At 54.0% G+C, this 21,952-nt stretch overlaps 1 protein-coding gene across 9 annotated transcripts in view; it reads left to right on the top strand.

Moving 5' to 3' along the window:
• Positions 1-20,276, top strand: part of SRCAP (Snf2 related CREBBP activator protein) — a 31,768-nt gene extending 11,492 nt beyond the window's left edge. For 4 of the 9 annotated variants that reach the window (XM_077314504.1, XM_077314500.1, XM_077314502.1 and 1 more), the window contains exons 9-34: positions 75-162; positions 266-355; positions 1,050-1,205; positions 1,422-1,666; positions 1,759-1,936; positions 2,433-2,569; positions 4,261-4,430; positions 4,529-4,721; positions 4,825-4,961; positions 5,227-5,413; positions 5,736-5,905; positions 6,246-6,583; positions 7,439-8,722; positions 8,806-8,973; positions 9,970-10,200; positions 11,492-11,821; positions 12,074-12,309; positions 12,458-12,825; positions 13,002-13,204; positions 13,353-13,522; positions 13,917-14,113; positions 14,421-14,535; positions 14,841-14,969; positions 15,077-15,259; positions 15,591-15,674; positions 16,094-20,276. In XM_077314504.1, coding sequence (XP_077170619.1) covers positions 75-162; positions 266-355; positions 1,050-1,205; positions 1,422-1,666; positions 1,759-1,936; positions 2,433-2,569; positions 4,261-4,430; positions 4,529-4,721; positions 4,825-4,961; positions 5,227-5,413; positions 5,736-5,905; positions 6,246-6,583; positions 7,439-8,722; positions 8,806-8,973; positions 9,970-10,200; positions 11,492-11,821; positions 12,074-12,309; positions 12,458-12,825; positions 13,002-13,204; positions 13,353-13,522; positions 13,917-14,113; positions 14,421-14,535; positions 14,841-14,969; positions 15,077-15,259; positions 15,591-15,674; positions 16,094-19,750 — 9,444 coding nt within the window. In that variant the 3' untranslated portion in view covers positions 19,751-20,276. Of the gene's footprint in view, positions 1-74; positions 163-265; positions 356-484; positions 539-1,049; positions 1,206-1,421; positions 1,667-1,758; positions 1,937-2,432; positions 2,570-4,260; positions 4,431-4,528; positions 4,722-4,824; positions 4,962-5,226; positions 5,414-5,735; positions 5,906-6,245; positions 6,584-7,438; positions 8,723-8,805; positions 8,974-9,969; positions 10,201-11,491; positions 11,822-12,073; positions 12,310-12,457; positions 12,826-13,001; positions 13,205-13,352; positions 13,523-13,916; positions 14,114-14,420; positions 14,536-14,840; positions 14,970-15,076; positions 15,260-15,590; positions 15,675-16,093 lie in introns of those variants that run through there. The other 5 variants (XM_077314508.1, XM_077314501.1, XM_077314507.1 and 2 more) reach the window with 4 other exon arrangements.
• The last annotated feature ends 1,676 nt before the right edge of the window (positions 20,277-21,952 follow it).

Below are 21,952 nucleotides of genomic sequence, written 5' to 3'. Positions count from 1 at the left end.
TTCCTGATTCTTCCCTACCCAGACTTCCCATCATAGGTGGGCTTCTTACGTTTTTCTTATTCTCCTATTCACAGGTAAAACCAAAGCCTGTTGCTCAAAGGAATAAAAAACCCTGGAAACCTGATGAGGAGGATGAGGAGTTCACTGCCAATGAAGAGGAAGGTGAGCTTGTTGTGTTTGGACCTGGATTCGAGTGACTGACGAGAATTGGGGTTGGGCGAGGAGAGGTAGCCTCCTGTAGTAACGCCGAGAATCCTTCCTGCAGCTGAAGACGAAGAAGAGACAATAGATGCAGAAGAGAAGCTGGAAGGGGAGGTGGATCACAGCAAAGAGCTGGATGACCTGGCCAAGGAAGGTTCGGAGACTGATTGTGCAGGGGGGTGGGGGAGATAAGAGGATGACGAACTGGGGTCTGGACTTGCACTCCGTGGGCCCTGAAAACAGTTAGTCCTATTACTGAATTGTGTTTCCGAATGTCTGCTAGGTCTGTGGACCACCGTTCCCTGAATTTCTGCTCTTAAAGGGACGTAGGGCCAGGGTAAGCACCTGCCCCAACTTAGTACTATATCTCTTGGAATACCCCCCCAAAACTCCTGCAGTGGCTCTGGAGCCCTTAATGTCTGACATTGACCCTGCTTACTGATCAGTTCAGTGGAGCCTGTATCGGTGGCTTCATTTCTTCCATTTTTTTAAATCTGTACCTGAAACCCTCAGAGGGGCGGGGGAAAGTACCGCAGCGATCTTAAAATGGATTTATTTGGACTGATGGGTAGGGTGGGCTCATTAAGGACTTCAGAAGAATCAGGCGGGTGCTTGCTTCAGCAGCACATACACTAAAATTGGAACAATACAAAAGAATCAGGCAGCACGCTTTTAGCTAGTTCTTAGACTAAATCCTCTGCTGCCATCTACAACTGAGGCCTCTCCATGCTGGCTGTGATACCGAACCAGAGGAGTGCTTCAACACCACTAGGATGTTGCCAGTGCTGAGGAGAGAGAGCTCATCAGAGTCTGTGGGCATGAGGTGACATCTTCTTTACCTGTGGCAGGCGAGCTACCCATGGAAGAGTTGCTGCAGAAGTATGCTGGTGCCTACGCCTCGGATTTTGAAATGGAGGAATCGGATGCTTCATCTGAGGTCTCGGAGCCGAGCACCTCGGAGTATGAAGAGGAGTCGGAGGAAGAGGATACCAGTAGCCAGTCGGGTATGAGGAGAAGGGAAAGGCTTCTGTTACCAGCAGCTGAATGAATGGGTTGTACTGTTAGGTTGCAAATCTCAGACAAGGGTCCAAATTGTCGGCAAAGCTGCATTTTTGTCCTGCGACTCCGATTTAAAAACGGCCTGAAGAGGCCACGCAGAATCGATGCGCAGGCAGCATCTGGTTATGCCTTTTGTCCTCATGCTGAGGGCTTTCTTCCAGATTCCACTGAAGAAGTGGGGAGCGAACAGGACGAAAGCGAAGAGGAGGTTGCCATTGCGGAGGAAGCGTCGGCCAATAAGGAGGAGGACTTTGGTGTTGAGTACCTGCTGAAGCAGGATGAGGATCGTGAAGGCGAGGGGGAAAACGACTCCGCTCCAGCTCCGGGACCCAAGAAGGAAATCACTGACATTGCGGCAGCAGCAGAGAGCCTGCAGCCCAAAGGCTACACACTGGCTACCACCCAGGTGAGCAGGAAATCCAGCAGGGCAAGTGGGTGGAAGCTTGCGGGCGAAGGGGCAAACCCAGCAGACATAATCGCTTTTCTCCCCTCGTGCAGGTGAAGACGCCCATTCCTTATTTGCTGCGAGGGACTCTGCGAGAATATCAGCACATTGGTCTGGACTGGTTGGTTACCATGTATGAGAAGAAACTCAACGGTATTCTGGCTGACGAGATGGGGCTTGGCAAAACAATCCAGACCATCTCCCTGCTGGCTCACCTGGCCTGTGAAAAGGGTGGGTAAGGAGCTTTGCTGGGGGGGGGGGGAGACAAGGGAGGGCGATAGAAGAGTCAGAGTCCCTTTATTGGCATGAAAGGCAGTAGAAGAAAGGAGGCAGTCAATGCCGTTTCAAACCACCTGTGATGTCATGCGCTAAGGTTTGGACCCTCATGTGCACTTGCTTTACTTTGTAGCCCTTTCTTGCATGCCCAGGGAAATGCCGATTGCTACGTTTGGGTCAGGAGGCGAATTTCCTCCAGGCCAGACTGGCCAGGGATTCTTGGGGGGGGGGGGGCATCATCTGGACATGAAATTGGGGTCACTGTGGTGGGCAGTGAGTTGTGGATTTTCTGCATTCTGCAGGCAATTGGATTAGGTGACCCTGGAGGTCCCTTCCAACTCTAGGGTTCTGTGCTAAATGTGTTCATTGACTAGTATGCACATGAGACAAAGAGGCAGTTCTCATCTGTAGAGACATGTCATCTTTATGCTGTGATTCTGTCCTCTTGTAGGTAGCTGGGGACCCCATCTGATCATTGTCCCCACCAGCGTCATGCTGAACTGGGAGATGGAGATCAAGCGCTGGTGTCCCAGTTTCAAGATCCTCACTTACTACGGGGCACAGAAGGAGCGCAAGCTGAAGCGGCAGGTGAGAAGATCCCATCATTTGTGGCTGGGCTCATGGAGGGGGGGGGGATCTTCTTGCAAAATAAATGGCTTAAATCTCCCAGGTAAGCAGAGGAGGGATAGCTCTGGGAGAGAAAAGAGATTTTTTCCCCCATGGGAGCAAGCTAAATTTTACAGGATCTTTGCTGGTTCCTCACAAGTTCATCTGATTCTAAGTCTAAAATCTAAATGGGTCATTATTCTAATTGATAAACTGAATAGGGTAATTAAATAATATTTTAGAATCTAAGAAGAGGAAAGGAAGCTGATCCAACCTATATGTATATCTGAGGAAATGAGCTGTATCTCATGAAAGCTCACATTTAGATTGTGTGGCTTCTACGTGCCACTGGATTGTTTTATTTTGCGGCAACAGACAAACATGGCTAGCCCTTTGTTTTTGGAATAGAATATTTTTTTTGGGGGGGGGATGCCATCTAGTCACAACTGACTTCTAGCAACCCAGCAGGGCAAGAGATGTTCAGAGATGGTTTCTTCCAAATAATACCCTTGGTGTATTCCTTGGAGGTCTTCCATCCAAAAACCGGCGGGGGGGGGGGGGGGGGGGCTGTACTTCCTTTCAAACAAATTTATTTTACTGCTTTTACAGCATAAAATGCATTATTTATAACTTAGCTGGTATACAAAATTGTCCTGAGAAGCATATTTGAGCCATTTAAAAGAACAGATGCCTTTATTTTCTGCAATAGAAGCTAAGTTGCAAATATATCCACTCCTTAAAAGAGGGCTGTGAGAGAGCCCAAGAGAGGGCTCCTTAAAGGAGGGTATCGTAATATTTGCCATCTGAGGGGTAAGGGGGAAAAAAAGTTGCCATTTGTAAATAGATTTTGTAGGGAATACTGGCTATGTAGTTAAATTTACAATATTGAGAACACTGACCTCCTTATTTTCAAATGTATTATGGCATATTCTTGCCAAAATTATTCATATTTATTACCCCCACAGTAAACATATCCTTGAAAGTACGTTGTGTTGCCTCTACAGTATATATAAGAAGTTTTATGTAATGCTGTAAATTGCCTTGCATAAAAATTAAAAGGAAATCTTTGTTTTGATCTTTGATTCTCGTGTATTTGAAATGGCTTACTGTTCAAATGTTTGAGAAGACTCATTACTAGATTTATTTTGATAATTAAAACTTTTAAGGCATTTTAATAACTTCAAAAAGGAAAATAAATTCCCCCAGTTTTCAGCAAATTTTTTCAGTGGAATGTGGGGGCGTTCTCAGTGTTCAGTACTGGATGATCAGGCATACGAGGCTGTTTCTGTTGATATGAGAATGTTAGGATATGAATTAATAGATGGTGTATAAAATGTCTCGACTTCTTACTGTGTTGATGATAAAAAGTTTCAGTATAAAACTGTGTGCTGCTAGTGTGTGCCCTCTGCAAATAACATCTGTTCACAGAATCTTTCAAAATTATGTCAGGCTGATAACAGGAACTTCCATGAATTTCCTTTGCTTTTACTGGAGTTGTTAATGTAGTCGAAAATCTTAAAGGCGATGATACAAGTTGATTTTACCAAGTGTGATCTGATTGACGTGGGATGCAACTTGGCCTTCGTAAGCAAAGGGTGTGCTGATGGCGGAGGAGACACTGCTTGTCTTGTCTTCACTGGCGGCATTGTGACCCTCTCCCTGCCTCTGTCTAGGGCTGGACCAAACCGAACGCCTTCCATATCTGCATCACCTCATACAAGCTGGTGCTGCAGGACCACCAGGCCTTTCGGCGGAAGAACTGGAAGTATCTGATCCTGGATGAAGCTCAAAATATCAAGAACTTCAAATCCCAGCGCTGGCAGTCTTTGCTCAACTTCAACAGGTGGGAGTGGAGGAGAGTGCAAAGGGTCGTTTTCAAGGCAAGGTTTGGGGATGTCTCCTCCATGAAGATTCTCACCCTCCTGCCTTTTTGTGTTTCAGCCAGAGACGGCTGCTGCTGACTGGAACTCCTCTCCAGAACAGCTTGATGGAATTGTGGTCCCTCATGCACTTCCTAATGCCCCACGTCTTCCAGTCGCACCGTGAATTCAAGGAATGGTTCTCCAACCCTCTGACGGGCATGATTGAGGGCAGTCAGGAGTACAACGAGAACCTAGTCAAGAGGCTGCACAAGGTAAGCAGGGTGGGAGTTCAGGGACGTTGCTGGAGAGTACCGAGACTTCGAGGCGGCCTTTGGGATAGATTTTGAGGCGGAGCTTTTGCCTCACTGGTTGCAGGTGCTGCGGCCTTTCCTTTTGCGGAGGGTGAAAGTGGACGTGGAGAAGCAAATGCCAAAGAAATACGAGCATGTCATCAAGTGCCGGCTTTCCAAGCGCCAGCGTTATCTCTATGACGATTTCATGGCCCAGGCTACGTGAGTATAAAAGGCTGCATGGAATGGGGATCGCTGAGAGACAGGATTTGGGCTGTGCCCATGAGGGGGATTTGAGCTTGCTGTGAAGTGCCAGGAAGCCTGTGTTCAATTCAGGGTAGAAGGAGTCAGCTGAGTGTTCTGTACAGTCTTGTGCTCCCATATATTTAGCATTGGCAGATGCCTGATGTGTCTTCCATCTTCTGGAACTGTTTTACTTTAAAGTCTCTGAGCACACTTGATTTTCTGCAACCGGTTCCTTTTTCAGCACCAAGGAGACCTTGGCAACAGGGCACTTCATGAGCGTTATCAACATCCTGATGCAGCTTCGCAAAGTCTGTAACCACCCCAACCTCTTTGACCCACGGCCCATCCACTCGCCGTTTATCACGGAGGGTATCTGCTTCAACACGGCCTCTCTTGTCCTGCATGCCCTTGATAACGACCCTTTCAAGGCAGGTGCTTCCCCACAGGTCTGGTGGGAGAGTGGGGTGCTCTGTTTAGGTGGTGCCTGGTGGAAATGTGACATCCACTTTCATTGGGGGAGGAGGTGGTTCTGAAAGCAGGTGGGCCCTGCCACTTGCTGCTGCAGGTAGGATTTACTATTAAAACCAGAGAGCTTGGATATCCCCTGCAGCGGGAGGAGGTGTCTCCCGGTTGTTGATCTTGCCTGCTTTTTCCCCTCTTCTGTTGTCCCGAGGTAGTCCTGTTCAGGTTTGGGTAGCCAAGAGAAGTGTTATGTTGGTGCTCATACCTCTGTGGGCCTCCTTCTTACAGCACGTCGACATGGGAATTTTTGACTTGATCAATCTGGAGGGACGTGTTTCCCGTTATGAGACAGACACGTTCCTGCCCAAGTGGAAGGCGACCCGGAAGCTGATCGAGGAGATTGCTGAGTCCCCTGATCCTCCTCCCAGACCAAAACCAGTAAAAATGAAAGTGAACAGGTACCTGTTTGACACCCCCCTCCCTTCAGTGGCCAGCTATGCTTAGCAGTACTTTCCAGTCTCTCGTACACAAAGGCTGGGCTTCCCTAAATCATTAGAAAGATGGCATTTGTTCATAACTCAAAACTCATCAACTTGGAAAGAGACGGAGCATTCTGGACAAAAGAGGAAGAGACTGATGCCAAGAAGACATTCTGCTTCTTCCCAGCAGAATGCTACATGGTGGCTGATTGTCATCTGCCAAGAGCCTGAAATGTTAAGATGCAAATGTTAAAAGATGGAGGTCCTGCCCAGTGCCCGAGCGCTGAATAGTTTTATTTCCTTCTGTCTCCTGCTTCAGGATGCTGCAGCCCATGCCCAAGCCAGAGAGCCGTACTGTGGTGCTGGTGAACAACCCCCGTCCAGCAGGCCCCCTGCAGAGACCCATGACGCCGATCCTTCCAGAGACACTGGCCCCTGCTCTGGCTCCCATTCATCACCCGGGCTCAGTTTTGCCAGGGTCTGTGCCATCCCCCACACTTCCAGTCTCCGTCTCTCTCCCTGTGCCACCTGCTCCGGTCACCATGTCAGTACCAGGGCCTCCTCTCGCCAGACCACAGACCCCAACGCTAGTGCCTCCGCTGGGCCAGAACAACACAGCTGCTGCTCTGCTCCATGCCCAGGCATCTGCTCCACAAGGTAAGGCTTGAATATCCGGGAGAAAGATGTGTACTCTGGCTTCTCTGTTAACATCAAAGCTTTTTCTCTGCAGGGTGGGTGCTAGAGTTTCTTACTTCTTAAATGTATTTATTTCATGGGCATGTGTGAGATTAGATGGACTTTTTAATTTCTGAAAACTAATTTATGAACCATTTTTTATTATAAATAAAATAGTATAACACAATCACCCTTTCTTAAACTTTTTACTGTTGAGAAACCCCAGAAGTAGCGCAATTCGTGCAAATCTTTTAAAATCTATCCAAGTTGGAATAGGGCCACCTGATTGGTCCTGCCCCTGCAGCTCCCACCCTCTGTCCCAGGACTCAAGCCTCTTTGCTCTCAGATGCACCTCAGTGCCTGGAGCCAGCAGCAGATAAGGGGAGAGGGCCCGGGGCAAAGGGTCGTGGTGGAGGGCCTGCTAACGAGGGTCTCCCGGCCTGTTAGGCTGGGCCGGCTAACAAGGGCCTCCCGCCCCACTTGATCCAGCTACGAGGTGCAGCCCAAAGACACCTTAAGCTGTCTGGCCAGGGGAGGGAATCCTTTCAAGGCCCATTCTTAGGAATGGGCTTTGAAGCTAGTAAATGCATAAAATAAGATGCTTGTTTTTAAAGTTGTTTGTTTGTGACTTCAGAGAGAAAAGTGCTGCTCTAGTTTGGTTGAGAAATAGCAATGCTGTATCATCCAGTGGATCCCAAGTGGATTGTGGGGGATAACAGTTAACAGCAGGGAAGAGTTAGTCAAGGCAAAAAGCTACTTTGAACTAAAGGGTTCCTGTTGAGGAGAAGACTGCTAAGCCAGATGACCCTGCAAGTCTCAACATCTCTCTTTCCACAGTCCTTCCCATGGCCATGGCTGCAGCACAGCTGATCCCAAATGCTTCTCGACTGACCTTACCACCTGCGCCTGTTTCTCCCACAGCAACAAACCCCTCCTCACTCAAGCTTGGTATAGTGCCAGCTCCCATGGGGCAACTGCAAGCTACCAGCACCCTGGCCATGTCCACTGTGGGGCAGCCACAGGCCCAAAACATGGCCATGTCCGCCTTAGGGCAGCCACAGGCCCCCTGTACCCTGGCTGCATCTACCGTAGGGCAGCTGCAAGCTTCCAACACCCTGGCCATGTCTGTTGTGGGGCAGCCCCAGGCCCCCAACACCCTGGCCATGTCCATTGTGGGGCAACCCCAGGCCCCCAACACCATGGCCATGTCCGTTGTCGGGCAGCCCCAGGCCCCCAACACCCTGGCCATGTCTGTTGTGGGACAGCCGCAGGTCTCCAACACCCTGGCCATGTCCGTTGTGGGGCAGCCCCAGGCCCCCAACACCCTGGCCATGTCTGCTGTGGGGCACCTGCAGGGCATGTCTGTTGTGGGGCAGCCGCAGGCCCCCAACACCCAGGCCATGTCTGCAGTGGGGCAACCGCAGACCATGTCCATAGTGGGACAACCACAGGCTCTCAACACCCTGGCCATGTCCTCCATGGGGCAGCCACAGGCCTCCAACACTCTGGCTGTGTCTGCTGTCGGGCAGCCGCAGGCCCTGTCCACCATGGGGCAGCCACAAGTCCCTAACAGCTTGGCTGTGTCTGCTATGGGGCAGCCACAGGCCACTAACGCATTGGCCGTGCCTCCTATGGGGCAGCCGCAGGCTCCCAACACGCTGGCCATGCCAGTTGTGGGGCAGCCGCAGGCCGCAAGCACCTTAGCCATGACAGCTGTGGGGCAGCCACCGGCTGCCAACACCCTGGCCATGTCTGCCTTGGGACAACCACAGGCCCCTAACACCCTGACTGTATCCGCCATGGGGCAGCCACAGGCCATGTCTATAATGGGGCAGCCGCAGGCCCCCAACACCTCAGTCATGTCTGCTGTGGGGCAGCCGCCGACCCCCAACACCCTGGCCATGTCCACTGTGGGGCAGCCGCAAGCCCCCAACACACTGGGCTCAGCACCTGCCGCACAGCCGCCTCCTGGCACAGTGGGACCCAGCGCTATCGGAGGGATGCTGAAGCCGATGAACGTTCATCCTGCTGTCCCCGCCTTGCCCGGCTACAACTTTGCAGCGGCTGGAGCCCTGCAGCAACGGCTTCTGCTGTCCCCGGACATGCAGGCGCGGCTGCCCTGTGAGTATGAGGAGGCCAACAGAAAAGCAGGAGCACGGGCTGGTGGCTGTTGCCGAAGCTAACCATTTCTCGGTTCGCTACAGCGGGCGAAGTCGTCAGCATTGGACAGCTTGCATCACTGGCCAACCGGCCCCTCCAGAGTGCTCCAGGCAGCAAACCCCTGACTTTCCAGATCCAAGGCAACAAGCTGACTTTGACGGGGACTCAGGTGCGCCAGGTCACGATGCCGCAGCCCACCCGACAGCTCCCAAGTAAGTACATCCCAGTCTCAACTAGCCCCGTGAGCTCCCTCCCCCTTGGCTGCCAGGAGCCGAGCTGTATGATCAGTGGCCTCGTATCTACTGCTGCAGATCCTGGGATAATAAGCAGCAGGTGAAATGTTAAAATGTTCCCTTGCCTGATATGTCTGTATCCAAACATATAAAATCAGCGTGTTACAGAGAAGGTTCTAGCTTGACCTGCTGTCTGATGTGCTCACTTCAAATGTATGGGAGGCTTGTTTTTTTTCACATGAGGGAGTTTTCGTCCTCCAGCCTGTAGTCTGATGTGGATTGAACTGGCAGCAGGGGGCATCCCACGAAATTACCAATTACGTGTCTCATCTCTAATCCTCTCTTTGGCTTCTTTTTTACATTAATGTTTGGGTGGGATGTGTTCCAGAGACAGCTGCATTTCAGCACTGGCAAATGAAATTCTGTATACGTAGCACCATCTGCCCCATTTCGGTGGTAGTGGAGTATCAGCACTCCCTGATTCTCCCCCAAAAGACGAATGGAAAGGTTTTGTTTTCACCAACCGATGTCTGCCAAGCTGCTTAGCATTTTTGCTTTCAATATTCTGCTTGCCGCGTCAGAATACGTCTAAGGAGCGGAAATGAGAAATATCTTAGCTATGAGCCCACAAATAGGATGAAGAAAATCTTGCAAGACAAGTGGGCAGGGGAGAGGTGCAGTGCCAGAACCTTTATGGGTATGAAAGGAGAATGGAATATGCGGGGTGGGAAACAGCCTTTCAATATCAGCACAGTCCCTCTAAGCTCCTGATGCCTCTCTCTGTGAGTCATCCGGTGACCCGAGGGATACAGGAAACTCCAAAGCCTTGCCTAGCATAGAGGACTACCAGCTCCTTGGTGGGATCCCAGCAGGAGGGCTTACATAGGCATCTGGAGCATTGCCACCACCCAGCGTCCAGACTGGTGATTGAGCTGGCCATTCCCTCTCTTCCTCCTCTTCCCCCTTTTCTTCTAGGGAATGTAGTTCACCTGTTATCTGCTGGGGGGCAGCACCACATCATCAGCCAGCCGGCACAGGTGGCATTGATCCAGGCCATGGCCCAGCAGGGAGGGCAGTCCCCTGTTGGAGTGCAGGCTGTGCCAGGCCATCAGCCACCCTCCATTCTGCCCGGCCCAGCTACCACCACGGCTGCTGCAGCTGTTGCTTCTACGGCAACCATCAGCGTCCCCATTGCTGCCACCCAAGGTTGGTGATCACCAGAGCTGGAAAACTGGGATTCCTGGATCCCCCCCCCCCAAAAAAAAAAATCAATGGCTCTCGCAGGGGAAAGTGGTCCAGTGGGTTGAGGTGCTAGGGGGCAGGACTTCTGGGTTAGTAAACCTATGCCTCAAACTCTTATTTTCTCGCTCCGTTTATTCCATTATTCAATGCCCTCCCTCCATTTCTTTTGCTTTTGTGTGTGAGCCTTCTGCCTTGCTCTTGTTGACCTTTTCAAATAATTTCCTCAAGTGTTTGGTGAGAATGATGAGAACTGTGGCTTGCCGATGCTCCCAACTTTTGGGTAACTCTTTTCCTTATTAAAAGGTCATCGGCCTTTCTGAGCCTGTGGCATTTTTGGAATTTGACATAGGGTGGAGAATGTAGCCTTTTTTTTTTTTTTAAAGGCTACTCTAGGAGATAGAGCCACCCACAAAATGACTGCCACAAGGAGCAGAGCCAAACCTCAAATTATGCATCACTTTAATAGTAACTCTTCAGTATTCCAGACAGAAGTTCTTATTGATTATTGATTGGTTGCATTTTTATACCACCCTCCCTTGCGGTTCAGGGCGGTTTGCAACACAGGATAGTGTACAGTTTCCATTGCAATATGAAATACAGCACTTTGAAAGTCACTTTGTAAATTGAATAAACATTTTCAAACGGTTAACCATTTAACATAGCATGTAACTACTATTTAACAGCTTGGCTGGATTGGGAATAGCCTTGCAATGTATTTAGTGGGCATATCAGGTATGTGTGTGGGGGGGTGGATCTAGGGGTCCCAGGAGATGTTATCAGCTCATTGGCTCCAACCAAAAGCTTGGTGGAAGAGCTGTGTTTAACAGTCCCTGTGAAATTGTGTTAGCTCTGGCAGGGCTCTGATCTCTTCCAGGAGCTCATTCCACCAAGCTTAGCAAAATGCCTTTAAAATGAACATGTATTTTCAAATATTTACTGGTACACACAAGGTTACTTTCAGTAGGACAGTGAAGATCCGTGTGCTGCAGGGCATCTGCTGATGAAGCAGCTTTTTCCGCACTGGCAATCAGATCCATATTGGCCAGTCAGAATCTCTGCTAGGCAAACCACCTTCTGTCCCTGCCCAGTTCCTAAAGACACTTGGTGGGCTCCAGAAGGGGCACCATATGGGGGAACGCCTGTCGTGAACTCTTCTTGATCCCATGTTCCTAGAGTAGCAATAATAAGGAAAGAAGAGTGTTTTGCGAGAGAGCCAAGCTTAGTGTGCAACGTCTCCTCTCTGCCATTGTCTCAGTAGTGCCCTCCTCAGCCGTGAACAGCTCTGGCGTGGTGAAGATAGTCGTGCGACAGGCTCCTCGAGACGGGCTGGTGTCCCCTTCTCCTGGCCCACAGCAGCCACCCTTGCGCCCTGCCACACCAACAACCGCTGCTGCTTTGCCCGGCCTTCCGGCATCTCTGATGGCCCAAAGAGCCCCGCTACCCATCAATCCCATGCCTCCTGTCAGGATGCCCACTCAGCCGCAGATGCCGGCGCGCCCGTCCGCACCAGCTCCCCTGCAAGCCCTTGTGAGGCCCACTCTGCGAATGCTACAGGCGCCAAACCCCAGCATGGAACAACAGATGAGTAAGTATGTCTCCTGCCATCCCATGGAGGGCTTGGTGTTTCTGAGCAGACTCTAGGAGTGGGAAATCATTTCCAGTTCACCTTTGTGACTTCTGTGCATTCACACCTGGGATTTGCGTATTCGCAGAGCTGGCCACGGAGGCCAGCTTCCAGGAACCGGCTTCCAATTTCTGGGAGTCCACAAAACCAGGTCCCTTGTGACTTCTTCTGCCCCATGCCTGCCTTGCACAAATGCCTCTGTTTTCTTTCCAGTGGCAGCTTCCCTGCCTTCCACCGGGGCTCCATTCGCTCTCTCGCCAGCTGGCACTGTTGCTGTCAGCGCCTCTCCTTCCATGGCTCCCCAGACCAGCTCAAGCCCAGTGCCCAGGGAAGAACCAGAGATGCTTGTGCTGCGCTCCACAACACCCACTCCCCCTCCTCCTTCATCGATCCTCGCCCCACGGCCGAGGCGGCAGCCACCTCCCCCGCCTCGATCTCCCTTCTATCTGGTGAGTTGATCGGCTAGGGATTGGGACTCTGATGGGAAATGGTCGACTGCTGTGGAGGACGGATGGTACAAACGCGCAAGACTTGCCGTAGGAGTGGGGGCCTGGGCCGTACTTTAGCCTGACTGGTCTTCGTTCCCTTGGCTTGAAGGAATCACTTGAAGATAAGCGGAAGAAGCAGAAGGAGGAGCGCCTGGACCGGCTCTTCCGCCTCAACGAGCAGCACTGCAACCTCGCGCCCATCTACGGCGTGGAGGTGCTACGCTTCTGTACACTCTTCCCCCCTGCGCCTGCCTCGTGGAGGAACGAGGAGGAGGCAGAGAGCGATGGGCAAGAGGTAGCAGCTCGGGATGTAGAACCGAAGGGCTGGAGGGGCGCCAGCTATGCCCACTGCTTTGCAGCTCAAGTACAGAGGGATCCCCAGAGCCTCGCAGCTTACTGGCAGCGGTCAGAGACCTTGGCTCAGGCGATCCTGATACCCCAGCACCGCATCGGGCAACTGACAGACATCATAGAGAGGTAACCTTTTCCCTGCGAGACTGAGGGGTGTGTGTGGGGGGGCGTGTTAAAGAGAGGCTGTAGCATTACCTTTGGCCGTTCTGAATTGATCCCATTCCCTCAGGGGAAGCCCACCGACCACGCTGCCTCCCTGGTCTCCCGAGGTGGCCTGGAATCTCCCTTCCTTCTCTCTGCAGGTTCATTTTCGTTATGCCTCCTGTGGAGGCTCCTGCCATCACCATGCACACCTCTCACCCGCCCCCATCGCTCCTGCTCCAGCAGGCCGTCTTCAAGGAGACTCTGCGTCAAGAGCTCTCCTCCCGGGCCCGCTGCCTGCATCGCATTGTCTGCAACATGAGGACTCAGTTCCCGGACCTCCGCCTCATCCAATACGACTGTGGTAGGTGCTGCGGGGCTGGAGTGGAGGGGCTGCCCAGGAAAGGCCAGGCCATACTGTCAGGAAAAGGGGAATTGCGCCTTAACCCTAACCACCAATGCTGGTGGCTTGTTTGCAGTTTCTTTCTCTGCTCCCCCCCCCACCCCCACAGGGAAGCTGCAGACGTTGGACGTGTTGCTGCGGCAACTTAAAGCTGGAGCCCATCGAGTCCTCATCTTCACCCAGATGACTCGCATGTTGGACGTGCTGGAGCAGTTCCTCAATTACCATGGGCATATCTACCTGCGGTTGGACGGGAGCACTCGTGTGGAGCAGCGGCAGGTAGGTGCTGGTGGCTTGCTCTTCCTTGCGATATTCCGAGGGTTTTTGAGAGTCAAAGCTGTAAAAGTTTGCATCAAGAATCCGAACTGAGAATCCAAGGAGAAACGGCATCCAGAATAAAGTGTACAAGCGCTTATGGCCCGCCCATTGGGGCATCTAGCCTAAAGTTTTTGAGTACTTCTGTTGCCTTTGGCAGAGGGCTGTTTGATGACAGGAGGTATGATGGAAAGAAGAAGTGCAGAATGGCCATGAGAGGGGAGAAGAGCGAAGGAAGTCCATCCTGTCCTTTTGATTGTAGGAATTAGTTTTCTGCATTGCAGAGTTAAATGAATTGTCGCTCCTGTGCTGGGTACCTGGGTGACTTGCTAAGTGCGTCCTCCTCCCACCGTGGCAGGCACTGATGGAGCGGTTCAACGCAGACAAGCGCATCTTCTGCTTCATCTTGTCGACGCGCAGTGGAGGCGTGGGGGTGAACCTGACAGGCGCCGACACCGTGGTGTTCTATGATAGCGACTGGAACCCCACCATGGATGCCCAGGCCCAAGACCGCTGCCACCGTATTGGGCAGACGCGGGATGTTCACATCTACAGGTTAGCTGGGCTCCCTGTGCCAGGGACTGAGAGAGTAGGGCAACCACGGCGGAGAAGGCAGGCCTTGCTACCAATGGGAGGCTTAAAGTATGTGACTGTGGGTGGGAGTGGTTCCATACTGTAGACCAGGGGCAGCCAAACTGGCTTTCTGGGTGTCCATGGACTACAATTCCCATGGGCTATTGATGGCAGGGCATCATGGGAATTGTAGTCCAGGGCCATCTGGAGAGCCACAGTTTGGCCACCCCTGAGTAGAGGTTATATTCCCAAGCGGTCATGTGAGTGGACTCTTTTATTGCCTTTTCAGATTGATCAGCGAAAGGACAGTGGAGGAAAATATCCTGAAGAAGGCCAATCAGAAGAGGATGCTGGGAGATATGGCCATTGAGGGGGGCAACTTCACCACAGCATATTTCAAGCAGGTAAACGTAGTGAAGTGTGACGGCTGTAGTGCCCGAGTGCCAGGCTGCATTTGGTGCGGCCCATTGGATCGTTGGTGTTGCACTGATGTGTCTTTGAAGCTTCTTGAGACATCTTGAAGGGGGAATACAGACAGATAGCAGCATTCATTTGTTATGGGGGAGATCCATGATAGGGATAAATGGGTTCGCTGCACAGAGGAATCCCATAGGCAAGAGCATCACTCATCAGATGTGTGTGTTAGGAATCAGCAGCTCCCAGGCTGCCATCCATTCGTAACCTCACTCACCTCTATTGTGCCTCTCAGCAAACCATCCGTGATCTGTTTGACATGCCACTGGATGAACCGGGCAAAAAAGAAGGGGAGGCCCCCCCTCCAGCCCAGGAGGAGGAAGAAGACCCCATGGCCACCAAGCAGGCTCAGATTCTGGAGCAGGTAAGCACCCCCACCACCCCCGGACACCATGTCCATGAGCGGACTTCTGCTCTCCTGAGTCTGGAGTCTTTGTGACTCACCCCTGGCTGGATGTCTCTGGCTCACAGGCTCTGTGCCGAGCAGAGGACCCCGAGGACATCCGAGCAGCCACCCAAGCCAAGGCAGAGCAAGTGGCTGAACTGGCAGAGTTCAATGAGAACATCCCTTTGGATGCAGAAGACAGACCCAGCAGGGAAGAGGAAGAGGAGATGTCAAGGGCGGAGCAGGAAATTGCCTCACTGGTAGAACAGGTACACAAGCTTGTTTGTCCCTTGGCAAAACGGTAGTCCCGTTCTGTCTTATGCTTAAAGGAAATGAGCAGTTGGCCAGTGCTGTCTGCATGATTCGCAGCAGTTCTCCAAGGTCCCAAAATGTGAAAAATTGGATGAGGTCTCAAGGCCTTTCCCCGCCTGCTCCTTGAGATCGTGTTCATTGAACATCCTGGTTGGTTTACGGCAAAACCCATTTCCTGGCTGGCTGCCTTAAAGCCCGGACTTATCGACGCCTTGGGTGTTCTGGCCATCTGACCTGCCCCTCCCTTTCCCGCCAGACCCCCACCTGACTTTCAGTTTCGCCCTGTAGCTCACTCCCATTGAACGCTACGCCATGAACTTCCTGGAGGCATCTCTGGAGGACATTAGTCGAGAGGAACTGAAACAGGCAGAGGTAAATTCCGGTCTCGTTAGGCAAGGGCAGCTGCAGGGACCTCGTGGCCGGCTGTGTCCTCTTCCGGTTCCAAGTTGATCAGCTGCTCAATCTGATGCAACTTTTGGGACAGCCACATAGCAACCATCACTCCGGCTGTTGGGAGTCCCAAGTCTCTGGACTCTCGACCTATCATGGGGATGACACTCAGGGTTGAAAACCGCCTTCTCAACCGGTAGAGCAGGCGCTCCAGTTGGTGGGAAGGGAAGGAGTATTGGGGTTGGATGCTTGAGCAGCATGGACCTCAGAACCCGGCTCTTTGAGGGGGCCCGGGACAGTCCAAATCGACCCTCTAGCCTAACTTGGCACCATTTGTCACAACCACTGTAAGCAGTCTTCATGCCTCTCGCTCAACCAGCCCTTTCCTCTGCCGTCCTTAGGAACAGGTGGAAGCCGCCCGCAAAGACATCGACCAGGCGAAAGATGAAGTGGTCTTCAAGCTGCCGGAGGACGAAGACGAGAGCTTGCTGGCCGAGGAAGCCCCCAGCAAGAAGAGCAAGAAGGGCAAGGGCTCCGGCCGCGCGGGCTCCGAAAGGACAGGCACCCGCGCCAGCGAGAGGCTGCGCAGCACACGCCAAATGCTGCGAGACGGGGACGGCGGAGATGCAGAGTCCCCCCAAGGGAGGTTGCCCAACCTCCGACATTCCCGGACGGCGGCTGAGGAGGAGGAGGACAGCCTGCCTCAGGTGGCCCAGCACACCCGCGGTGCCGCCGTCCGGAGGGAGTTGGTGCGGGATGAGACGCCAGCGCATCCTGCCCCGCACGCCCGGAGGACCACGGTTCGCCGAGAGGAGCTATGGACAAAGCCCCCAGGCCCTGGGGAGAGGCTGCAGAAAACAGCCCCATGCCGAACGGAGGCGCTCGCTTCCAGTGACAGGGTTTTGAGAACTAATCCGCACAGGACAGACACCTCCCCTGCTGGGGAGAAGTCCCTTCGAGTGACTCCCCCCAAGCCCGATCTAGGCGCTGCTGGGGATAGGATGCCAAGAGGAGCTCAGCCAGCAGGTGACAGGCTGCCCCGTGGTACCTCACAGAGACCAGATGCCAGTGTGGAGAAAGTTCCAAGGCTTGGTCAGCAGAAGCCTGAGAAATCTGCTGGGCTGGATAAACTCCCGAGCAGCACCTCTAGGCCTGAGGCGCCAACCCCGGAGGCACAGGTCCTCCAGCTGCACTCACAGGGACTTGACAGAGAAGCGTCCAGATTAAAAGCAGACCTAAGAGAGCCGAAAGAAGGAGGAGCGTCCCCGTGCCGTCTCTCCTCCTTTGAATCGCAAGCCTCCAAGGATGCCTCGAGTGTTGCGCTAGCGGCGTGTCTGGCACAGGAAAGCCCAGCGACTGCCGAGAAGCTACTGCGGATCCAGGCAGCAGCTGACACAGAGAAGGCCGCGGGCCCAGTCACTTCACTACGCTGTGCCAGCAAACGAGAGGATGCGTGTGGAGTGCAGGAGGAGCGCTTGCCCAGGCCAGAGGAAGAAACCGTTAAAGGCAGCGCTGTGGATCAGCAAGATACGCTGACCTCTGAGGATGACGTACCCAAGCAGGATCCTCAGGAGAGAAGTCCTTTGGACAGCGTGGCTAGGACGGTGTCTGGGGGGGCCCTCTCTCAAAGCTCAGAGGACACCCCTGGGGGAAACCCAGACAGAGCAACCCCCGAGTCCGTTAGCGAAGCCTTCAGGGCTGAAGTGCCTGTGCTGACTTCCCCGGCCCGTTCCGTAGCAGCTGCTGGTTGTCTCCCTCCCCTGGAAATCCTGCCTTGTGTTAAAGAACAAAATGGGTTGGAGCAGCCTCCCAGAACCGGCAGCTTGCCTTGTTCCGTTCCAAACTCCCTGAATGAGCCCAAGCCTAAAATGTCGCCTCCGGAGACTTCGCTGCCAACCTGCGATCCAGCAAGCGGTGACGCCAACAGCCTGAAGCAGTCGCCCAGGCAGGGCCACGGGGTGGCAGGGAAGTCCCTGCCTGGGGCTGAGCTGCAAGGCAAAGCAGCGGAGGTTCCAGCGAGCTGCGCAGAGGCGGCCGCTGTACGAGAGAGTCTGTCGGCTGCCGCTGCCATCTCCCCAGGGCCTCTGTTGTCGGATGAGAATCCTTCGCCCGCCAGAGCGCCCCGCCGGCGAACCAGTGCGGATGTCCTGATCCTCAAGAGCGGCCAGGGCAAAGATGGCCCCGCTGCCAAAGTCTTGCGCAAGTTGCCCGGCCGTTTGGTCACCGTGGTGGAGGAGAAAGAGCTGATCCGGCGGCGGCGCAACCGCATGCGCAGACTCGAGGCTGCCAGCAGCCCCATGTTGAGTCCCAGCAACAGCTCAACCCCGAGTGTGTCAGAGCCAGAAACGTCCCCTTCTGGCAAGGACTTGCCTCTGCTCCGCGACTTACCCGCCCGTCGGAGGATTGAGCTGGAGAGCCGGGCGGCGGCCAAGGAGAGAGATGGGGGCTCGAGAGAAGAGCTTCTTGTGAATGCTTCCGCTGAGCCTGTCAAACGCAAACGAGGACGCCCCCCCAAGAACAAGTGCCCCGAGCACCAGAGTTCGGGGTTGCCTGTGCCCCAGTCCTGCCTTGAACCGGCCCTGGAAAACAGCCCCCAAAGCAAGGCACTGGAGAAGAAGGGTCCCGAAGCCCACCCCCCAAACAAGGCTTTGGAGAAAAAGACAGCCAAGACAATCTCTGCCAAGAGGGAGTCTTCCAAGAAGAAGGTTCGGAGTAAGAAGAATGACTCCCATGTAGAAAAGCGCAGGCGTGGCCGGCCCCCTAAGATACGGGAACCCCCCATCACACCGCCCAAGCCGCTGGCTTCCTACACACCCCAAGCCACAACGATAAAACCTCTGGTCACAGAGCTACCCTCTAAGGTGTCAGAGCAGCCGAACACACCTGTTGGGCATGCCCCGGTGGCAGAAGCATCACCTCGGGGTCACAAACAGGCAGGCGTTCATCCCAAGTCTCCTTCCATGTCAAAAACCTCCCTGAAGGGGCGCAACCGCATGACCACTCATCCCAAACTCGCCTCCAAATCTTCTAAGGCAAAAGAGTCAGTGGCCAGGCCTCCAAAACCTTTTTCCAAGTCATCTACCGAAGTGCGCGAACTACTCGCTGGTCCACCTACTGCACAGCCTTCCTCAGAGGGTCAGGGACTGCCTTCTCCGCCACGCCCCCCACCCCAGACTGCCCGTACTCCCCCAACAGCAGAAACGCCACCCAAGCGGAAACGGGGTCGGCCCCCGAAGAACTCGCCTTCTTCCTCTGCGGAGACGGCACAGCCCCCACCTTCAGCCTCAGACCCAGAGGCCTCCGTGGAGAAGCAGGCCCCAGCTCCTCCAGTTCGCAAGCGGCGGAGGCGAAGGAGGAAGGACGAGCTGGGCCCGGCGCTGCCTCGGGTCAACCAGAGCTCCTCGGAGGGCGAGGAGGCTCGGCCGCTGACCAGGCTGGCTCTGCTCAAGCGTGAGGAAAAGCCGGACTCGGGCAGTGAGGGTTTAGCGCAGCCTTCCCCGAAGCACCTGGTTGGCGAGGGCCCTTCGTCGGCAGAGAGCAGCACCGGAGAACAGCCTTCGAGCGACACCCCCTCCCGTTCCACACGTCTCCGGCCCGGGAGCCTGGTTCCACCGCTGGAGCGGGAGACCCAGCGACGGAAGCGGCGCTGCTCCTTGGGAGGGAGCCGGGCGAGCAACAGCAGCAAGTCGCCTGTCCCCCAAGCCACCTCCGAGCAGGAAGGCGGGGAGTCGGAGTCCTCCCTGCGATCGTCTTCTGAGTCGAGCGGTAACAAAAGTGTCCGGCAGGCCAAGCGTCAGTGCTGCGAATCGGGAGGGGGACGTGGCAGAGGGAGGGGCCAGCGGCACCGCGGGGGGCTGGCCGACCGCATTCTCCGTAGCGCGGCCAAGCCCTCCGAGAGCTCCTGTCCGGCCTCCTCCCCGATCCCCACACGGAAAGCCGGCCCACCTTCTGCATCCACCTCGGCAGGGGCACCCGCTGGCGTTCCTTCCACTGCCACCTCCCCGGCCACTCAGCTGACCTCTTCGCTAAGTAACAGAGGCCGCAAGCCTAAGACGTGACCACATTGCGAGAAGTTCTGACGTAACTTCTTTGCAGGGGGTGGCTCGGTGGCCGTCCCTTCCCCTGCACATCTCTGAAGCAGATTTAGCCTCCACCCTCCCCTTGCTCTTACTCCTCCCCTTTACACGGGGGCGGCAGATGGGGCTCAAGTCTACCCACACGGCTCCCTGCATTCCAGACTTGACTGTTAGAATACTACTTGAATGGAGGACAGTGAGCACACTTCATTCCCGGTGGCTCCCTGTGTGGGGCAAGGGGCACTCCTGCTGAAGTCTCGCTGCCTGGGTATGCCGCTCCGCTGCTCTGTCCCTGCGGGAGGCGGCCTGGCCAGCACTTTCTCAATGAATTCTGCGCCTTTCCTGATTGGGGAGGGGGAAGCAGCCCCTAGAGCTACACTACAGGGCTCACACCGTCCCTGACTGCTCCAGCCGGTTGAGTACCATTTTGGGCTTCTTGGCACTTGCATCCCCTGGATGGTCGCCTTTGGGGGGTTAGCTTGCCTGGCCCTCTTCTCATCTCCTGCCCCCATCTCCCTCTCCACCCCAAAAGTAACACAGGGGATGCCTCCTGATTTATAACATGGCTAGCTCTTACTTTTTTAATAGTTTTGGGTTGGTTTTTAAATGACGGTGACCAAATGCTGGCTCTCCCACCCCCTTCCCCGGGGTTGTTCTCCCCCTGCTTATTCCGTTCTCAGCTTGGAGCCCCCTCAAAGCCCAGCAGTGGGCGAGCAGACACCTCAAAGTGAGGTGCGAGGCCGCCCCGCAGGGAAGGTGGTGCCTCCACTGCTTGTGTTACCCCACACACACACACACTCACACAACACAGACCTTCACAGGCACCAGGAGAAAACTTATTTTTAATGATGTAATTTGCAGTCTGCCTACTCCAAGGACTCGGTGGGTATCTCGGTTGGCTCTAATCCCTCTCCCCTTTCCTCTCCTTGCCCACCCCCTTCCTCGGTGTACAGCTCTCATTGTAAAATAGGTTCTTTTGAACATAATCTATGCAAAGGTTATTTTGTATAGGGGAGCACAACGTTCCCTCCCCTCCCCCACCGCAGTGGGACGAAGGGGCGGCAGTGGTTCTCTGGTTTTGGGGAGGGGGTGCCGTTGGGGTGGAGGGGGAGGTGTTCCCATGGAGCTGTCTTTCCTACTGAAGCATGTTCAGAACTTGTACAGAAGACCGATGTAATCTTTCTTCAGAATAATGCTATGAATAAAGTGTTAAAAAAAAAAAGAAAAACCAACAGCACACCAAACAAGCCTGTCGTGTCTTTTGTCGCAGGTGGGGCTGCCGTGCCCGCTTTTCCTCGCTCCCCTTTTCTTTGCGCGTGGCCTCTGCCCCAGCTGGGCTGCAGACCAAGGGACTCTTTCTCCCTCACCCGCTGAGGGGCACACAAATGAATCTGGGTGACGGGAGTTGAGGTCATTCTTAATTCATTCGAGGCCTTTACCGTCTCCTCTTCAAGGGGCAGGGCTGAGTTCCTTGCTGGCTTAATACTCTGGGGAGAGGAAGGCTCTCTCAGTCCCCTCTGCCTTTCCGAACAGCCTGCTAAGGGAGGAAGAGTCATTCCGGCCGCTGTGCCACGTTCCTTTTGTGTCTTTAAAAGACTTGGCGGAATTTGTGATAAAGGATGACCTGACCGTTGAGTAACAAAGCAGTTGTGCTGCTTTGTCCTGTGCCAGGGAGAGGCCAGGAGAGAGATTCTATCTGCCCCTACAAACATAAGGCCAGCCTCCTCTCCCTGAGAAGGTGGGGGACAAAATACCCCTGAGCACGGGAATTGAGGGAAGGTTTGTTGGGCTCCTCAGCTGCTTTGAGCACTAAGGAAGGGACATAAGGAATGGTCTGTGCAGCCTTGGTGGAAAGTTTCCTAGTCTGAGAAGTTTTTCGTGTAGTGGATCCAAGACTACCGTGGAAGGCTCATTAAAAGGGCGGTCAAGTGTTAACAGACGGAGCAATCGCCTTGGTTTTCCAGGCTGGCTACAAGAATGCGGGCAAACCAGTTCCCCAGCCGCCCTTGGCATTGCCTCCCAGTGGGTGTCGTGCGTGAAAAATTTGGCAGCGTTACGTTCGAGGTGTGTCCTTGTTTGGTTTTGGCTGGACCTGTTCTCGGAGAAGGAAGGCTTTCTTTTTGATAGCCTGCATTGTTGCTGCCTACCGTAAACAACTTTGGGTGCAGAGCGGAATCAAAACGT

Source organism: Paroedura picta, chromosome 16, assembly GCF_049243985.1.
Source record: "Paroedura picta isolate Pp20150507F chromosome 16, Ppicta_v3.0, whole genome shotgun sequence".
NCBI classification, from domain to species: domain Eukaryota; kingdom Metazoa; phylum Chordata; class Lepidosauria; order Squamata; family Gekkonidae; genus Paroedura; species Paroedura picta.
The sequence above is the reverse complement of the archived record's forward strand: the minus strand, read 5'-3'. Positions and strand labels throughout refer to the sequence as shown.